General features: G+C 71.5%; 5 protein-coding genes across 5 annotated transcripts; 2 read left to right on the top strand and 3 right to left on the bottom strand.

The window, feature by feature from the left end:
* Nucleotides 1-1,799: 1,799 nt before the first annotated feature.
* On the top strand, nt 1,800-3,278 carry AURANDRAFT_63619 (hypothetical protein; the record flags this gene model as incomplete). The annotated part of the gene is made up of 1 exon (XM_009038030.1): nt 1,800-3,278. The coding sequence occupies one exon, from the start codon at nt 1,800-1,802 to the stop codon at nt 3,276-3,278; it is 1,479 nt and encodes a 492-aa protein (XP_009036278.1).
* A 4,161-nt stretch (nt 3,279-7,439) lies between these two features.
* On the bottom strand, nt 7,440-8,270 carry AURANDRAFT_13224 (hypothetical protein; the record flags this gene model as incomplete). The annotated part of the gene is made up of 1 exon (XM_009037906.1): nt 7,440-8,270. A coding segment is annotated over one exon (831 nt), but the record flags the coding sequence as incomplete, so codon positions are not given.
* A 1,461-nt stretch (nt 8,271-9,731) lies between these two features.
* On the bottom strand, nt 9,732-10,943 carry BIOF (hypothetical protein; the record flags this gene model as incomplete). The annotated part of the gene is made up of 1 exon (XM_009037905.1): nt 9,732-10,943. One exon carries the CDS (start codon nt 10,941-10,943, stop codon nt 9,732-9,734), a length of 1,212 nt encoding a protein of 403 aa, XP_009036153.1.
* Nucleotides 10,944-11,401: 458 nt separating this feature from the next.
* Nucleotides 11,402-16,869, top strand: AURANDRAFT_63617 (hypothetical protein; the record flags this gene model as incomplete). Its single annotated transcript, XM_009038031.1, has 3 exons — nt 11,402-13,822; nt 14,034-14,819; nt 14,917-16,869. 3 exons carry the CDS (start codon nt 11,402-11,404, stop codon nt 16,867-16,869), a joined length of 5,160 nt encoding a protein of 1,719 aa, XP_009036279.1.
* Nucleotides 16,870-16,884: 15 nt separating this feature from the next.
* On the bottom strand, nt 16,885-17,376 carry AURANDRAFT_7665 (hypothetical protein; the record flags this gene model as incomplete). The annotated part of the gene is made up of 1 exon (XM_009037751.1): nt 16,885-17,376. A coding segment is annotated over one exon (492 nt), but the record flags the coding sequence as incomplete, so codon positions are not given.
* Between the last annotated feature and the right edge of the window lie 1,800 nt (nt 17,377-19,176).

Here is a 19,176-nt window from a genome sequence, read left to right as displayed (position 1 = left end):
GAGTCTCCGTCGGACCGCCGCGGCGCCCGAGCCCCGACCGGACGAACTCGACGATTTCGAGTCTCACGACCCAGCCCTTGTACCGAGACGACGCCTGGGTGACGACGAACGATTCCCGATGCTGCAGTGATTCGAAACGAGTCGATGGGTTGGGAGGCGTCGAGCGCGCCCCATTCGAGCCTCTGAGAACCGCCCGCCTGTTCCCCGACGCCATCGCCTGGACGTCCCGTTTTCACCGGCGCGTCGTCCGTCAGGATGCGGCCCATGCAGCCACAGAGATCGTTGCGCATCTCCGCGTATTCGCTGAGCGGCGCGGGTGCAAAGCCTGTCATAAACACATCACGCAGCCCCGGACATCCAGCGCCCCGGGCCGGGGGTCACCAACGGTTCGCCGCCCTCGTCCGATGGACGTGCGCTCGTCCGACGGCCGCGCGCTCGTCCGACGGCCGAGTCCTCGTCCGAGGGCGCCGATCCTCCGTCCGAGGGTCCGAGGGCGTCGGACGAGGGGGCGGCGCCCTCGTCCCGAGGGCGCCGAGGGCGCCGAGGGCGCCACCGACCCCCCTCAAGCAGCGGCGACGCGCGCGCGCGCGCCCGACCGCGAGGCCCCGAGGGACGCTTACGCTGAATCTAGGGTCTCAGGCGCACGCGGAGAGGGCCGCGAGCTCGCGCTTCGCGAGCACGTGGACGAGCTTGTCGGCCATCTCGAAGACGCGCTTCGTTGTCCAGCGCCACTTGAGCCCCATATGGTTCGCGGCGCCGAAGCTCTGGTTCACGAACTTGGGCATGACGACCAGGTTCACGAGGTGGTCGCTGCTCGCCGACTTGACGTGGTCGACCTCGAGGCCTGTGTGGAAATCAACCGGTGAGCTGGGACGTCGGGGCCGAACTTTGAAATTCTCCAGCTCGGCCAAATCGAAGTCGATTCGGCTGATTTTTGGACGAATCGATTGCTCTCGTCGAGTTCTCGAAGCACAGCCGAAGAGCTTGCGTCGAAACTGTCGCATACGCTCACGTTGAAGTCATATTGAAGATTTGAGTTCCACACAGCTCGAGGCGCTCGGCGATCGCGACCTGCACCGAGGTCGACAACCGCGGGTAGAGGCCCTTGGCGATCTGGAGTTTGTGGGGCTTCAGCATCTTGTTGATGGCGTCCTTGTCGCCGTTGACGCAGGCGGTACGATTGGTAGAACGCCGATCCGCGAGGACCTGCTGGACCTCGCCCGCGAGGAAGAAGTCGTCGGAGCCGATGGCCGACGCGCCCCCCGTCCAACTACCGGGGATTGGTGTGCGGCCAGGGACGCCCGGTGTCTAGACGTGCCAAAAACAAGCGCTCGCTTTGGGACGAATGGCTAGCCGTTTCGCTGGCTTGAGTACCGAACACGTACGCGCGGGCCGGGAACGGAGACCTCTGAGGCCAAGCTTCCGACGCACGGCAGCCCGTTCTGGTGGTCGGAGTGGCCTTCCATGACCCCTAGGCGTAAGCCTGACCGTCGGTGCCCCCATCGGAGGTGGTTCTGGCGTCGACCAAATTCCACCGCGCGGGCCTCGTCTCCGCGGGGCTGCCGCGGCGTACAAGTCCGTGGCCGCGGTGCGCGCCACCATCGATGGCGTTGGATACGCCCCTTGGTTTTGGGCGCGACGTGGGTGTGACGGCTGGGGAACGCCGTTTTCCGGTAGTAAGATGTACCACCCCGCCGCGCACGCAGGGGTGCCGGCGGCGCCACTGGCGGAGCAAACCCCGCCTTCGCAGGAGCGCCGCCAAAGCTCTCGCGAATCACGCCGCCTGCCGGCGCCGTCCGATGTCAGCCAGCCGCCCCAAGGGGCGCGCGGCATCCCAGCGCCCGACCTCGCGTTCCAAGCGAGCCCAAAAGCCCCGGCACCAGCCGCCCAGCCTCGTCCACCTCCTGGAGTTCGACGCCGGCGGCCTCAACTTCGCGTCCGAGCTCTGCGGCTTCGTCGGCGTCGACGTGCTCGACCGCCTCGAGGCCGTGAGCGGCGGCGCGAAACGCGCCGTGGGCCTGTCGCCCATCTCGCTCACGCTCACCGCAAAAGAGGAGGCGGCGCCGCTCGCCGCGGTTTTAGCGGCGCACCCGCTGCGGCGGCCGCTGCGGCGCGCCGCGCGCGCCGGGTCGCTCGTCGTGCTCTTCGCGGGCGAGAAGGGCGCGTGCCCCGGCGGGCGCGCGCACGTGCGCCTGAAGCGCGACCCCGGCGCGCCGCTCTACCGGCGCGCGGGCGAGGCGCCGGGCGTCGTCGCGGAAGTCGCCGCGGGCGCGCGGACGGATCCGCTCGCCGAGGCCGGGTTGGTCATCATCGACACGTCGGGCCTGGGCTCGTCGGCGCGGTGCCGGCGGCTCGCGCGGCGCCTCGAGGCGGAGAGCCGCCGGCACCGGCTCTGCGCGTCGCCGCTCCGGGGCGCGGGCGCCGCGCTCGGCGCGTGCCTCGACGCGGCCGCGGCGGCTTTATCGAAAAAGCTCGGCAACTGCGGCGGCAAGGACGTGGGCCGGTTCTTGGTGGCGTTGGCCGCGCGGGCGTTGGACGCGCCGGACCAGCGCGTGGACGTCGACGACTTCGAGGCCGCGGCGCGCGCGGCGCCGCGCGGCGAGACGCGCGACCGCGCGGCGCGCGGCACGGCGCGCGCGGCCCTCGACGGCGCGGCGCTCTTCGCGCTGGCGCTGGCTGGGGACCTCCCGCCGCTCGTGAAGGCGTCCGAGTCGGCGGCGGCCTTCGCGCACCCGTGGGTCGCGGCGGCTTTGGCGAGCCGATTCCGCACGGCCGCCGCGCTCCTCGAGCACCGCGCCCCCCGGGGCCCGCCGCCGGCCTGGCGCCTGCCGGCGCTGCTGGCCTTCGCTGCGTTAGACACGCAACAGGACCGCGACAAGTGCCTCGACGCGCTCGCGCGGCGCGCGACGCCGCTGTCGGACGGCGACGGCGTCCACGTCTGCGAGGAGCACGGCGGCGTGACGATGAAGGCGGCCGTCGTCGTCGACGCGGCGCCGGACGTCGCGGACCGGCGGCCCTTCGGGCCGCTGAGCTCGCACGTGGTTGTGAAGTTATCAACAGCCGGCGTGCCCAAGGGCTCCGACGCGTACCGGGCCGCGGCGAACGCCGGGGCAGGAAAAGAGTGCGAAATTCCCAACTTCAAAGGCTCCGATCTCGGTCGTTTTCCACTCGTTTCGGCTGATTTTTGGACGAGCGATCATCTCTCGGAACGGTCTCGAAGCATGGATGCTTTTTCCGGAACGCGCGCGCGCGGAACACTCAAGTTGAAGCGACGTTGAATCACCCTTTTCCTGCCCAGGCGAACGCGGACCCCGTCAAGGTCATCCGCTGGCGCGTGCGCCGCGCGGACGCCTGCGGCGTCGCCGCCCTGTTTCGCCTCGCGGCGGCGGAGGGCGAGGTCGAGTTCCTGGACGGGCTGGGCAAGCGGGGCGTCGACCTGGTGACGCCCGTGGACGCCGAGGGCCAGGACGGCGCGGTGCACCGGGCCGCGCGCGCGGGCCGCGCGGCGTGCGCGGCCGTGCTCTCCAAGTTCGGCTGCTCCAAGTACACGTGCTGCGCGACGGGCCACCAGGCGTCCGTGCTCGCCCAGGCGGCGACGCTGCTGCCGGACGAGCGCGCGGCGACGACGCGCGCGCTCGACCGCGTCGCCGCGGACGACTGGTTCGATTCGCGGCTCGCGGCGTCGTCGGACGCCGTGAAGGCTTTGGTGAATTTGTGCGGCAGTTACGCGGGCACGGAGGCGAAGAAGAGTTTGGCGCCCATGAAGCGCCTCTTCCACGCGGAGCGCGTCGAGGACCAGCGCGAGGTCGGCTTCCTCTGCTTGGCGGCCGCGTGCCGGTCGAACCGGCCCGAGACGGTCAAGGTGCTCGTGGACACCTACGGCTGCGACCCCGACGGGTTGAACCTACCTTCCGGGCCGTTGCACGTCGCCGTGCAGGACCCGCGGCGCGTCGACTGCGTCGCGGCGCTGTTGGCTCGCTGCGAGCACCCGACGCGCTTCGACGCGCGCGGCGTCGACGCCGTGCGCTGGGCGGGCAAGGGCAACAACGCGGCGGCCGTGCGGCTGCTGGCGGCCCACGCCCTCGTGCGGCCGTTGGTGTCCGGGTTCGTGGGCAACACGGCTCTACAGGCCGCGGCGTTCTCGGGGTTCGCGGACGTCGCGGAGGCGTTGCTCGACCACGGCGCGGACGCGACGTTCAGCGACGACGAGGGCTGGACGGCGCTCATGCTCGCGGCGCAGAACGGCCACGCGGACGTCTGCGATTTGCTCGTGCGCCACGGGGCCAGGGTGGGCGCGCGGACGCGCGAGGGCTACACGGCGCTGATGGCGTGCTCCAAGGACGGCCACGCGGACGTCGCGGCGCTCCTGCTCGGCGAGGCCGACGCCGACGTGTCCGCGGCGACGCAGGACGGCTACACGGCTTTGATCGCGGCCTGCAACTACGGCCACGCGGACGTCGTCGGGCTCTGCCTGCGGCGGGGCGCGGACGTCGAGAGCAAGCTCAGCGACGGCTGGTCCGCGCTCATGGCCGCGGCCTGCGTCGGCGATTCAAGAGTCGTGGCGCTGCTGCTCCACCACGGCGCGGACCCGGAGGCGGGCGACGCGTCGGGGTACACGGCCTTGATGTGCGCGGCGTCGCAGGGCCGCGACGCGGCCGCGCGGCTGCTTTTGGAGCGCGGCGTCGACGTCGAGCGCGGCGACCGCAACGGCGACACGGCGCTGGCCATCGCCTGCCTCTGCGGCCACGCGGCCGTCGTGGAGGTGCTCTTGGAGCACGGCGCGGACGCGACGCGGTCCGAGGACGACGGGTGCACGGCGCTGATGAACGCGTGCTACGGGTCGAACGGCGCGATCGCGAAGACGCTCGTGGACCACGCGCCGGCCGTCGTGCACCAGGCCGACGACCTGGGGCGGACGGCGCTCATGATCTCCGCGGAGAGCGGCGACGCGAAGATCGCCGCCGATTTGCTACGCGCGGGCGCGGACTGCGACCGCGCGGCGCTCGACGGCCGCGACGCCTTACACCTCGCGGCGCAGCACGGCCACCTGGCGGTCGTGCATCTGCTGCTGAAGCACCTGGACCAGCGGGACCACGCGTTGGACCGCGTGGACCGCGGCGACGCCTGCGGCGTGCCCGCGCTCGTGCACGCGGTCGCGGGCGGGCACGCGGCCGTCGCGCGCGCCTTGCTCAAGCGCGGCGCGGCGCCCGCGCACCGCCTCTTCGCCAACGACGCCGAGCTGGAGAACCGGGACCCGTCGCGGCGGCGGCGCGCGGCGACCGCGCCGGAGGCGCCGGGCGCGTCCGCCGCCGTCGACGCGGACGCGCTCGCCGGCGGCGACGGCGCGCTCGCGGCGTGGGCGACGGCGCGCTTCGCCGCGGTGGAGGCCGCCGGCGCCACGGCGCAGAAGCGCGCGGGGCGGAGCGCCGTCGCGCGGGTCCGCGGCCGGCCGACGCAGTGCCTCGTGGGCGAGGACCAGACGTGCGCGTTCGTGGGATTCAACACGGTCTGCGCGCTCGACGCGCGCGCGCCCGTGGGCGCGCGGGTCTACTACGAGGTCGTCATCGGCACCTGCGTCGGCGTCGTCCAGCTGGGCTGGCTCGGCGCGGTCCACGAGACGGACGTCGAGTCCGGCGACGGCGTCGGCGACGACAAGCTGTCCTGGGGCGTCGACGGGATCCGGGCCAAGAAGTGGCACGACGGCGACCGGCCCTACGCGACGGCCAAGTGGAAGGACGGCGACGTCGTCACGGCGGCGGCGGACCTCGCCACGGGCGACCTGCGCTTCGCGGTCAACGGCGACTGGGCCGCGGCGGACGCGACGGCGTTCCCAAACATCGCCGTGCCGTCGGACGGCCTCGTGCCCGCGCTCACGGGCGGCTACGGCTTCGTCTGCACCATCAACCTCGGCGACCGGCCCTTCAAATGCCGGCCGCCGGACGCGAGCTACCGGCCCGTGGCGCCCGGGGGGGCGTAAGGGTGGCGTTGAGGTTGGTGGCGTTGCTGGGGAAAGTCGGCGCCGCGCCGCGGGTTTCGGTGCTGGAGAAGGTTAGATAGGCTGATTCCGTCATACATGTACAGAGTCAGAGTAGCCTAAGACCTGAGGCGAAGCGGAATAGTCTCGGATGCCACAGAGGTGCACGCGCTAAAGTGCAGACTAACTTTCGTATTCTCGCCCGGGTCTACCAGTCGTGGCACGCTGGCACGCGGAACACGGCCAGCGCATTCCCTTGAATTCATTCGACTCAGACGATCCAAGCGTAGTACAAGCGCCACGACCACGGCCGCCGGCCACGACGTTCGGTGCAACCAGTAGCAACGCCACCGCGCCCATTGCCATCCGCATTGCCTTCCGCATTGCCACCGGCAGTCGCAGCAAGAACCACCGGCATCGCCCGTCGCAATCCCCATTGCAATCGGCATCGTCATCGCATCAACTTCGTCGCCGCAATGGACTGCACCAAGTACTGTGATGCGTGCTCGTCGAGCTTGAAGCACGAGACGGTCTACTATTTCCAGGACGCGGCGTATTGCAGAAGCTGCTGCCCGTGGACGTCGTTCCGTCCGTGCGTCCCGTCCGCGGTCGGGGCGACGCCGGAGACGGTGTGCCGCCACCTGCCGAGCGACCACGCCATGGACGACGGCCGCGCGCCGTCGTCCATCGCCTCCTCGGAGAGCCTCGCGTCGAGCATGGAGTCGTGCAAGCTGTCGCCGACGTCCGTGCATCGCGACGTGCATCAGGCCTTCGCGCCCGAGCCCTGGCACGACCCGCCGGCGCGACCCGCCGCCGCGCCGGCCTTCGCGTGCTGCGTGGGCCGATGAGCAGTCCCATGGTGAGGTGGCTCGCTTCGCCTCGCCACTGAGCCGGCCGCGCCACAGCACCGGACGCTCGCCGAAGGTGACGGCAGGCTCGGCTTGGGGCTGGCCGATGAGCGCCCCCGCCGCCGCCTCGACCTAGGGCACCGGCGGCTACCGCACGGGCGCCCCCTTCTTGCATCCGCACGGCACCGCGCGGGCACGTCACCGGTCCGCGCGCGACGCACTAACCTGATTCTCGACTAGTCTCGGACTCGCGGCGCGCTTAGGGTCGGCGACTCATTAGATTTTTCGCACGGCGCCTTCGATCGAGGCGCCGCTCAGCGGTGCAGGGACTTGCGGACGAAGTCGCCGAAGTCGTGGTGGCGCGTCCACTCGGAGAACTTCTCCCAGGAGATCCTGCCGTCCGTGTCGTGCATCTCGCCGAGCATGAAGTCGTCGACGGCGCGCTTCACGTCCTCGTCGTCCGTCGCGTTGTCGCTGTGGCGGCCCTCGACGAGGAACTTGGAGATGTGCTGCTCGATGTCGTCGCGCGTGACGACGCCGTCGCCGTCGTGGTCGATGGCCATGAAGTCCTTGGCCGTGATCTCGTTGCGGTCCTGGTGGGACTTGAGGACCGTGGCGACCATCTCCTCGAGGCCGACCTCGGGCTTGTAGCCGAGGTCGCGGAGCGGCTCCTCCGTCGCGAGCTCGTCGGGCCAGAGCTTCGCGAACTTGTCCATGTTCGCGTCGAGCTGTACGCGGAACCCGAAGCCCGGGTAGTGCTTGCGGATCTCGGAGAAGAGCTCGTTGGCGGAGAAGCTCAGGCCCGGGATGCAGTAGCCGTTCTCGGGCTCCGCGAGCACGTCCGGCTCCGCCTCCTGCAGCGCGACGAGCCCGCGCATCAAATCGTCGACGAAGACCATGGGCATGCGCACGTCGGGGTCCACGGGGCAGGTGTAGGACTCGCCCGTCGGCAGGCCCAGCGTCGTCGCCTGGTGCGGCGCGGACAGGAGCGCGTCGAGCGCGTACTCCGTCGTGCCGTTGCCCCAGACGGAGTTCGAGTGGAGCACGCCGGGCAGCACGGCGAAGCGCGGGTCGCCGTTGTGCTTCTTCGCGAAGTCCGCCATGAGCTCGCGGCAGCCCCGCTTCTGGAGGCCGTAGTCGGACCCGGGGTCCTGCGTCGGGTTCTTCGTGAGCCAGCGCGCCGACGCGCCGACGCGCGGGCTCGACGCGCCGAAGGACCCGATGGAGTCCGTGAAGCAGATCTTCTTCGCGCCGACCTTGGCCATGGCGGCGAGCACGTTCTTCATGCCGCCGATGGTGATGGCCTCGGCGATCGCGGGGTTCAGCGCCGTGTCCACCGACAGCGGCGCCGCCAGGTTCCAGACGGACGTGTTCGCGTCCGCGTGCTCCTCGAAGAGCTTGACCAAACCCTCGGCGTCCGTGACGTCGACGGAGCCGATGCAGATGCCCTTCTCGCCGATGGAGTCCCGCAGGTCCTTGGGGAGCACGGGCGTCCGGTCGGTGGCGATGACCTTGTGGCCCGCCTGCGTCAGCGCCGCGCAGAGCCGCTTGCCGACGGCGCCCGCGGCGCCGATGATGAGCGTCGACTGCCGCCGCTTCTGCTCGTTGGCGATGGCCTTCTTCGTCGCCTCGAGGTCCGCGTCGGACGCATTCCGCAGCACGGCGGACCGCTTCTGCGTGAGCGTGATGGTGTCCACGACGCTGTCCGACGAGAAGAGGGCGCGCGGCGCAGCGGCGCGCGCGGCGACGCGCGGCGCGTTCAGGCGCGCGAGCTTCGCGAGCATGCTCGTCTACGCCGTCGGTGGTGTCGATTCGACGTGCCGATCCGCTCGACGAGCACTTCGACTTCGACCGAGCTCGCGTCGTCACCCAGTGCCTTCGGGTCAACATCGACGACACCGACGACCTCAACGGCCCCGCGCGCCGGCGCGCGCGCGCGTCCGCGGGAACCTCCGGACCCAAGGCCTCAAAAAGAACGCCCTTACAGGCGCGCTTCAACGCCCGCCCCATTCCGCGGCGACGCCGCCCGAGCCGCAGAGCCAGAACTCGGCGCCCGCCGTCTGCAGTGGTCCTCCGGGAGGACGATGGAGAACACGTCGATCTCGGCCTCGATCTCGATGCCGACGCCGTAGCAGGTCAGGTCGACGCACACCGTCACGGCGGCGCCCTCGACGCAGCCGCCCGGCCAGCTTCGCTTCGCGCCGACGAGCATGCCGGCCATGCGCTCCAGCGCCTTGGGGATCTTCGACTTCTCCTCGGCCTTGTCGGGCTCCTCGCCCTCGCCGTCCCACTCGAAGAGGTTGGAGAAGTCGCCGAAGAGGGGCGCGCCGCCGCTCTCGAAGAAGTAGACGCGGCCGCGCACGGGGAGCGTGACGCCGACCTTGACGACGCCCATGCCCACGGTGACGGTGATCGAGCCGACCCAGCCGCGGAGCGCCATGAAGTGCTGCGTCTGCACGCTCACGGAGTTGGCCCAGGATTGCAGCGCCTCGGATTTCTGGGCGCTCCGGCGCTTGGCGCCTGCGTGGGCGGCGCGTAGGTCATAGTTCCGTAGGTTCCGGACGAGGCTACGTAGGCGCGTAGGCACCTAGGCACCTATGCGTCGACACTGCTTGGCGCCCTCGTAGGCCCGCTTCACCAACGACTTGCGCTTCTTCTTCTCCACCTTGACCTCCTCGCCGTCGTCCTCCGGCGGGGCGGCGCTCTCCATGAGCTCCGGGACGGGCGCGCGGCCGCCCGTGAGCTTGGGCTCGACGACGTCGGCGCTGCCGCACTTGCAGAGGAGGACCATGGCGTGTGGTTGTGTTCGGATTGCCCAGCATGGCGTCGGGGAATGCGCGGCGGCAGCCCGCTTTGCCGAAACCACTGCAAGCTGAAGGACACCGTTAGCCCACACGCCCGAGACGCCCCTAGGCGGCCGCGGCGGTGGCGTTGAGCTCCTCGTTGACCTTCTTGAAGGCGGCGAGGCCCGCGTCGCAGTCGTCCTGGGAGAAGGACGCGGAGACGATGACGCGGACGCGGGCCGTGCCGCGGGGCACCATGGGGAAGACGATGGGCGACGCGAAGACGCCCTCCTCGAAGAGGCGCTGGGAGAAGGCGCGGGCCTTGTCCTCGTCGCCGATCATGACGGGGATGATGGGCGTCTCGCTGTGGCCGATGTCGAAGCCGAGGTCGACGAAGCCCTTCTTGAGGTAGTCGACGTTCCCCCACAGCTTGTCGACGAGCGTCGTGGACTCGCCGAGCATGGACACGGCCTCGAGGAGGGCCGCCGTGTCGGGGATCGTGAGGGCGATGGACATGAGGCGCTGGCGCGCGTTCATGAGGTAGTGGTCGATGAGCGGCTGCTTCGCGGCGACGAAGCCGCCCATGACCGAGAAGGCCTTCGAGAGCGAGCCGATCTCGATGTCGACCTCGCCCTCGAGCCCAAAGTGGTTCACGACGCCGCGGCCGCCCGCGCCCAGCACGCCCTCGCCGTGGGCGTCGTCGACCATGGTCAGCGCGTCGTACTGTTTCGCTAGATCGACGATCTCCGGGAGCTTCGCCAGGTCGCCGTCCATGCTGAAGACGCCGTCCGTGATGATGAGGATCAGCGGGTGCTCGCCGTCGGGCTTGGGCGTCTTCTGGAGCTCCTGGGCCAATTGTAACTTGGCCTCGAGGTCGCCCATGTCGCTGTGCTTGTAGGCGAACTTGTTCTTGACGCCCGCGACGCGGACGGCGTCGATGATGGACGCGTGGTTGAGCTGGTCGCTGACGACGATGTCGTCCTTGCCCAGCAGCGTCTGGACGGCGGACGCGTTGGCCGCGTAGGCGCTCGTGAAGCAGACGGCCGCCTCCGTGCCCTTGAACTCGGCGATGGCCTTCTCGAGCGCGACGTGGCTCGCGTGCGTGCCGCTCAAAGTGCGGTAGCCCGTGCCGAGGCCGTACTTCTCGATGGCGTCCTGGGCCGCCTTCTTCAGCCGCGGCTCCTCGGCGAAGCCCAGGTAGTGCGACGAGCAGAAGTTGAGGTAGTCTTTGCCACCAATCGTCAGGTAGGCGCCCTGGCCGCTGCTGACGACGCGCGGCGTCGTCTTCGTCACCTGCGCCGCCGCGAGCTTCTTCCAGAGCCGCGCCGTCGTCGCCATGGTTGTTGCGACTTGCTGCGACTTGTGCGAGGAGCGGCGGTGCACTTGTGCGAGGAGCGGCGGTGCACGCGCGCAACTCGATGGACGCGAGTCGTCACAGACTGAGCGGAAGCTGGGCAAGATTGAGATGCAATGTTGAACTCATCTAAAACTGAGAAAATCCGCTACCTGAGAAATCGCTACCTGAGAAAATCCCTACCCGTGCTCACCGTAACTTGCGATCTCCCCGGGGCTCGGTGATGGCACGCCTTCTTCTGTGGGCGTTCTGGGCGCTGCCCCTCGTGTCGGCGGCGCCGGCGCTGCCCCACGGCCTGCTGCCCCCCGACGAGCACCACCCGGCCCACGCGCGGCTCCTGCGCCACCTCGAGGCCGCCGACGACGACCGACTCATCGATGCGTGCTCGCAGCGCCTGGCGGCGCTCAAAGGGCTGATCGCCGAGGAAAAGATCGCCGCGGCCATGGACCTGTCGCGGTCCCTCACCGCGCACACGCGGCGGCGGCTGCCCGCGGCCTGCGAGACCGAGACCGCCGCGGCCGGCCTCGCGGACGTCTTCACGAAAGTCGCGAGCCCCGCCGACCGGACGGACCCGTCCGCGACGGCGAACACGACGCGGCGCATCAGCATCGACGGCGGCGACCCGCTGCGCCTCGCGCCGGGCCTGCGCCGGCTCCACCCGGCCGCGAAGCGGACCCCCGTCGCCGGCTTCGCGCTCGACGGCGCCTTCTACGCCGCCGAGAGCCCGATCGCGTGCGAGGCGCGGGACGGCGCGTTCGCCTGCGCCGGGCCGAACGGCGGCGAGCACCGCTTCGACAGCGCGGCCCACGTCGCGGCCGTCGCGCGGCACCTGCGCGCGCGGAAGCTCCCGACGAGCCCGGGCCCGTCGGAGCGGTTCTTCGCCGTGGGCGACATGAAGCCCCTGATGGTCGACGAGCTCGCGCAGCCCTGGGTCGCGGCCGAGGACATCGTGACGGCCTACGCCACGGGCGCGCTCAACGTGTTGGTCATGGTGATCTGCTTCTCCGGCGAGGCCGGGAGCTGCGAGGACCAGTACGACTTCGGCCTCGTCGCGACGGACCACGGCTCCGACGTCTTCGACTGGTGGACGTCCGTCATGGACGCGAGCGACGCCTTCCTCCAGGCCGCGTCCTACGGGCGCGCCTGGCTCGACTGGAGCTTCCACGGCGGCGACGCGCCGCTCTTCGTCGAGCTCGACGTGACGGTCGCGGAGTGCGCGAGCTTGACCAACCTGGGCTACTACACGCAGGACCCCGACGCCTACGACACGCGCGCCTACGCGGCGACGGGCGTGACCCCCGACGACTACGACTTCGTCGCGCTCGTGATCCCCTGGTGCGGCGACGTCGGCTGGGCCGGCGCGGGGTGGGTCGGCTACCCGGGCCTCATCTGCAACGCCTACGCCGCGAACTACGACAACGCCTTCGTCCACGAGCTCGGCCACAACTTTGGCGCGTCCCACGCGAGCTACATGACCGGCGGCGAGCGCGGCGCCGTCGCGTACCAGGACGACGAGGGCTCCTGGGTCGAGTACGGGAGCCCCTTCACGACGATGGGCCAGGCCTGGTTCGAGGTCGACCTGGGGCTCGCGGGCCAGTTCATGGCCGCCAACAAGCTCGTCTTCGACTGGGTCGACGAGGCCAAGGCCGCCACGGTCGACGTCTACGACTTCGCCGGGGGCGACACGGTCTGCGCCGACTCCTGCGGGCCCTACGCGCTCGACCTCTACGACGACGTCTCCGGCGGCGACCCGAACGACATGTCCGCGGACGCGGAGGGCTACCTCGCGCTGCGCATCCCGGCCCAGGCCGCCGACACGTACTTCTTCCTCGAGCGGCGCCAGTACCCGACGCCGGGCGTGCTGCTGTCGTGGGCGTCCGTCGACGAGACCTACGGCTACACGGGCTACGTGTCCAACACCGTGCTCGTGGACTGCACGCCGACGACGGTGGACGGCTGGGACCTCGGCTTCGACGACGCGCAGCTCGTCGACTCGTGCTACGTCGACCTCTCGAGCACGCCCGGCGAGTCGTACCCGGTCCGCGTCGACTTCGACGGCGCGAGCGTCACGCTCACCGCCACGGGCGGCAATGCCGTCGTGACCTGGGCGCCGTCGTCGGTCGAAGAAGGGTGCACCGAGGCCGGCAGCTGCTGCGCCGAGATCGCGGGCCTCTCGAACACCTACACCTGGGCCGACTTCGGCGAGGAGCCCTGGACGCGCGTCGCCGGCAGCTGCTGCGAGGGCTACTGCTCCTACGTGACCCAGAGCGGCAACTACTACCTCGCCTACGCGCTGCGCCGCGGCGCCTACTACGTCACGGATTACGACATATGCATGACGGTGGGCTCGTTCGCGTATTACGACTCTTTCCCCGTCGACGACATCGTCGCGTCCTGCTCCGCGGGCGATCCGGTGCCCGCGCCGACGACGTGGGATCCCCCGGTGCCCTCTCCCACGATGGCGATGCCGACCGACGATCCGTGGACCGACGACGGCTACGACGACGACGCCTGCGGCGACTCGTCGTCCTGGTTCTACGGGAGCGGCAAGGGCTGCGCGAAGCTCTTCGAGGACCCGTCGCGCTGCAAGAAGAAGAGCCACGACAAGGTCATGGGCTACGAGGCGTGCCCCTACGCCTGCGGCCTCTGCGACGCCACGAGCGACAGCGAGAGCTGGTACGCCAACGGCAAGCCCAAGAACTCCTGTGACTGGATCGCGAGGAGCCCCTCCGCGCGCTGCGGCAAGAAGGACGACGCGGGCGTGCGCGCGTCCTACGCCTGCCCCGAGGCGTGCGGCGACGACGACGATGACCACACGGCCGAATCGTGCCTCGCGGACTTTGGCGACGAACTCGAGGCCGCCGTGTGCTAGAGCCGTGTGCGGCGACGTCGGTCCGTACGGGAACACCTAGTGCCGCCGTTACGTATACTCCGCCTCCGGTAACTTTACCCCGATGAACGGCAAGTGCCCCCGTAATTGAAAAGCCTCTTCCGTGTGGGAGAAGGGCTGCTCTCGCCGCCCTCCACCAAGTGGTCTTTGGACACCGCGCGCGCCAACGATGCCGGCCGTCAAGGTGACCTCGGAGCGCGACTCGACGGCGCTCATCTTCCAGCTGAAAGCGAGGACGTCCGGCGCCAAGGTCCTCGCCGCCTACGCGAAGCAGACGCTGCTGGACACGGAGGGCGCCCGGCTCTGCCGCGCGGAGGATGGGAGCGCCGTGGACCTGGCGCGGCCGCTGCTCGACCAGATCGCGGACGGCGAGCTCTTGACGGTGACCGACGCGCCCGCGGCGGCGGCGGCGCCCGAGGAGGAGCCGGAGCCGCGAGCGGAGGAAGCGCCCGAGGAGGAGGAGCCATCGCCGCCGCCGGAGCCGCCCAGCATGGACGCGTCGTTCGAGCAGATCGCGATCCCGGAGCCGCCCATGGACGCGTTCCTCGCGCGGGAGCTCGAGGAGCTCGCCGTCGAGCGCGAGGCCGCCGTCGCCGTCGTCGACGCCGCGGAGGCGACGGCCCTCGGCGCCGCGGACGCGGCGCTGGCCCTCGAGGTCGCCCGGGCGGCGTCGGAGGTGGCGCTGCCCCTGCGGTCCTTCGTGTTCTCGTGCTACCCGGACCGCCTCGCGGCGCTCGACGCCGTCGGCGCGTCCATGGGCGCGGCGCTCCGCGACGGCGACGCGCCGATCCTCGTCGTCGGCGGCGTCGGCGCGGGCGCCGTCGCCGTGGCCCTCGGCGCGGAGCGCGGCGCCGGCGAGGCCGTGCGCGTCGTCGCCTGGCCGCGCGGCGCCGTCGGCGCGGGCTGCGCCGCGAAGCTGGCCAAAGAGAACGGCGTCGACGTCGAAATCTACGCGGGCGGCGGCCACGAGGTGGACCTCCGAGCCCGAGGCCCTGCGGCGGCTCGCCGCGCTCGCGCGCGCGGGCCTCGCGAACGCGGCGACGCCCGTGGCGCCGAGGACCGTCCAGGTCGTCGGCGTGCTCGCGGCGCGGGACTCGGACGCCTGCGCGGGGTTCGACTGCAGCGCCTTCGACCGGCGCCTGCGCTGCGACCTGCCGCGCGAGTCGCTCCGCGCGACGGAGGCGTGCTGGCGCGAGGCGTCGCGGCCCTTCGCGCTGCGGACCTGGTCCGCGGCCGCGACGATCGCCGCCGCCGAGGACGCCGGGGGGCGCACGGTGACCGTCGCCGAGGCGACGACGACGGTGCTTGGCGGCGTCGCGTGCGCGGCGTGCTGGCTGCGGCTCGATTACGGCGACGGCGTCGTCCTCGAGACGAAGCCGCCGCCCATGGTCCGCGACGACCGGGGCGACCGCAAGGCCGGCGAGCGGCCCTGGCGCTACACGGTCATCCCCCTGCCGGGCGGGCGCGTCGCCGTCGACGCGGGCGAAAAAGCGTCGCTCGAGGTCGCGTGCGACGGGTTCCTCGACGGCCTCGAGGTGCGGTCCCTGGCCCTCGACGGCGAGGAGGCCTTCACGAACATTAACCCGGCGAACAACGACCGCCTCGACGTGCCCCGCTGGCACTGGCCCATGCTCGCGGACGAGCCGCGGAACGCGTGCTTCGCCAGGGCCATCGAGCGCGCGGTCGCGCGCGCGGCGAAGCGGCGCCGCGGCGAGGCCGACGAGGAGGTTCACGTGCTCGACATCGGCGCCGGCAGCGGGTTGCTGTCGCTCGCGGCGAAGCGCGCGGGCGCGGCGTCCTGCGTCGCCGTCGAGGCGCAGCCGTCCGTCGCGGCGGCGGCGGTGTCGTGCGTGCTGGACAACCTCGGCGGCGAGGAGGCGCGCGTGGCGCCGCGGTCCCCGGCCGACGACGACGGCGCGCTGGACGTCGAGGTCGACGGCGTGCGCGTCGTGAGCCGCCACTCGTCGGCGCTCTACGTCGAGGACGACGAGTACGACGTCCGCGACGACGACGACGCGTCGTCCGACGACGACGACGCGGGGCCCGCGCACGGCCGGTCGGCGCTGCCGCGGCGCGCCGACGTGCTCGTGTCGGAGATCTTCGGCCAGGCGTTGTTGGAGGAGGGCTGCGTGTCGACGTTCGTCGACGCGACGGAGCGGCTGCTGACCGACGACGCGGACGTCGTCCCCGCGCGCGGCGCGATCCACGCGACGCCCGTCGAGTGGCCCGCGCGCAAGGGCGCCGGCGGCGTCGACTACGGGTCCCTCGTCTGCCTGCACCGGGCCATGGGCGCGGCCGACGACGTCTACTCGTCCGTGCTCCTCGACGAGGACGTCGTCGACGTCGCGCCGCCGCAGCCGGCCTTCGACTTCGACTTCCGCTGGCCCGAGGACGCGCGGCCGGGGGTCTGCGAGCTCGTCTTCACGGCGCAGCGCGACGCGGTCGTGACCGCGATCGCGCTCCACTTCGATCTGGACATGGACGACGCGGAGACGTACGACTCGCGGACCTGCGACGGCTGGCACTGGGGGCGGCCCGTCTACGTGCTCCCGACGCCCGTGCGCGTCGCCGCGGGCGCGACGCTGCCCGTGACGCTGGCGACGAACGGCGATTTCCCCCAACTGCACCGCGTCGAGAAGGTGCGCGTCGCGTTGGACGCGGCGTGCGCGGCCAAGGACCTGCGCCACGGCCGCGTGGCCTACGCGTCCGAGGACGCGGCCAACGGGCTCGTGGGGCCCATGCTCGCGGCCAAGGGCCGCGACGCGAAGGCGCGCGCGGACCTGAAGGCGCGCTTCGACCCCGTCAAAGAACCGGTCGCGCGCGCGGCGCTCTGCCTCGCCTTCGTGGCCGAGTTCCGGCGCCTCGCGCGGACGCCGAACGTCGCCGTGGACCCCATCGCCGTCCAGGACCTCCTCGTGAACCTGCCCTACGTCGTGCCCCAGTTCGCGCTCCCCGGCGACGCCTACAAGGAGCGGCCGGGCGGCGTCGCGGCCATCAACGGCGTGCCCTTCGAGAAGTAAGTTAAAACCGAGCTAGAGCGTCCCGCAGGCGGCGATTTCCACGTGCTCCACGGGCACGCCGCGCTGCGTGTAGAGCGTGTCCGCGAGCGTCTGGACGACGTCGAGGCCCGCGGCGACGCGGCCGAAGGCGACGCAGCGGCCGTCCATGTGGGGCGCGGCGGCCGTCGTGAGGTAGAACTGGGAGCCGTTCGTGTCGACGCCCGCGTTGGCCATCGACAGCAGGCCCGGCTCCGCGTGCGGAACGAAGAAGCCCTCGTCCGCGAAGACGCGGCGCCCCGCGAAGGCGCTGTGGGACCCGCCGGGCGCGTCGACGACGCCGCCGAGGAGGCCCACGCCCTTGACGACGCGCCGCGCGAGGTTCGCGCCCGCGTAGCCGAAGCCCGACGGCGCGCCGTCGCCGCAGAGGAGCCGAAAGTTCTCGCACGTCTCCGGCAACAGCTCGTCGAGGAGCTCGAGCTCGATGCGGCCGGCGGCTTCGCCGTCGACGGCGACGTCGAAGAAGCACCGCGACCGCGCCGCGGCGACCTCGGCGGGCGCGGCGTCGAAGTCGAAGGGCGCCGGGGCCGTGCCCACGCGGAAGCCCTCGGGGCCCTCGCGCCGGTACTTCTCGTACCAGCCGCGGCTGTGGGTGGACGCGGCTCGTTGCGCGGCGGCGAATGACGCAGCGCGCGCGCTGCGGGCGCTGCGGGCGGCGCCGCGGACGGCGGCCGCAAAGGTGGCGGCCATGCTACGGCTCGTCGGCGGAAGATGATCGTCGCCGGGGGTCGGGCGCCTCGACTCCGACGAGCCTCCGGATCCGACGAGGGGCCCCTAGGCAACGCGCGGTCCCGGCGTCCTTTGCTCCGTCCGCCGCCGGTCTCGGCCGCGTTCCGCAGCGTCTCGGCCGCCTCCCGGAAGTCGCGTCCCGCGCGTCCGGCGGCCGGCGTCCGGGCCGCGTCCCGGCCGCGTCCCGCGTCCCGGGCGCGTCCCGGGCCGGTCCGGGCGCGTCGGGCTCGCGTCCCGCCGCGTCCCGGATCCCGCGTCCCGGCGTCCCGGCGGCGTCCCCGGGACCGCGCGTTGCCTAGGGGCCCCTCCGACGAGTCGGAGGCCTAGTCGGCTGAGCTCTCTGCGCGTGCGGCGGCGCGCGCGATCGCCCGGACGCTGGCGTCGCGCTCGTCCCGGATCCGCGGGTGAAGTTCACGCGTCGTCATGCTCTGATGGGACGACGTCACGCGCCGGAACAGCGCGGCCCCCTGGATGTCCAGCTCCACTTCATTCGTCAGCCGCATGATCTTGCCGTTCGCCGTGTCGTCCTTCTTGCCGCTCGCCGTGAGCACCGCGAAGGAGTCGAGGACGACCTCGCAGACGCTGGCGCCGATGCAGACGCGGAGCTTCTCGTCGGTATAAGACTCGGAGGCACGAGCCTGAGTTCTGCAGCCATAATTGGGTGGTGCAGTCAGAGGCGCAGCTGGCTGCTTATCTTCGTGGTTTGCCGGAGGGTCGTATTCCGGCTATTCATTATGCCCAGCTTGGCGGGCTGGATGTGCTCTCAAACTGAACAGCCTGTCGGACATTGAGCGCGTCTGAGGGCCTCCGTGCTCAAGCGGGTGGCTTTTTTTAATTAAGACAGCTTTGCGAGCGAGTGCGCCGCTGCCGGCGAGCGCGCCCTGCGCACCGAGCGCGACCGATCACAGAGGCCCGTCCGCGCGCGCGCGTTGCCGGCACGTTCCTCAGACAAGGTCAATGTTGAACCGCCGGGTCCACTTTGGGCTCGGCCGACGACCTGTGGCGCCCGAAGCGCGAGAAGCCGACCCGCGCGCCGGGAGCATGGCCCTCTTCGACGCCATTTCGGGCCCCGTGAGCATGGTCATCGACGACGACCTCACGGACAAGGACGACGACGAGCCCGTCCACCACGACCTCTGGCACAAGACCTGGTTCGCGGCCTGCGTCCTCGACTTCGTCGACGAGGCCGCGCTCGAGCATCTCTGCGCCTGCAACCGGACCTTCGCCGACGGGGCGCGGGTCTGCCACCGGAGCCGCTGCGTGGCGCTCTTCGCGCCGGCCCTGCGCCCGGCCGCGGGCCGCGCGGCGCCGCCGCGGTCGAGCTGCGCCGCGCGCCGCGCCGCGCGCGCGGGCGCGTTCGCCGCGGAGCGGCCCCAGGCGACGCCGTCCGCGCCCGAGCGGCGCTTCGCCCACTCCTGCGTGGCCCACGCCGGCGGGCTCGTCGTCTTCGGCGGCCGCGACGAGGCGACGTACCGAAACGACGCGTGGCGTTTGGACTGCGCGACGGGCGCGTGGACGAAGCTCGAGCCCGCGGGCGAGGCG

The sequence above is a fragment of the Aureococcus anophagefferens genome, assembly GCF_000186865.1.
Source record: "Aureococcus anophagefferens unplaced genomic scaffold AURANscaffold_7, whole genome shotgun sequence".
Taxonomy (NCBI): domain Eukaryota; class Pelagophyceae; order Pelagomonadales; family Pelagomonadaceae; genus Aureococcus; species Aureococcus anophagefferens.
Note: the sequence above shows the minus strand (reverse complement) of the source record. Positions and strands in the feature narration are given on the sequence as shown.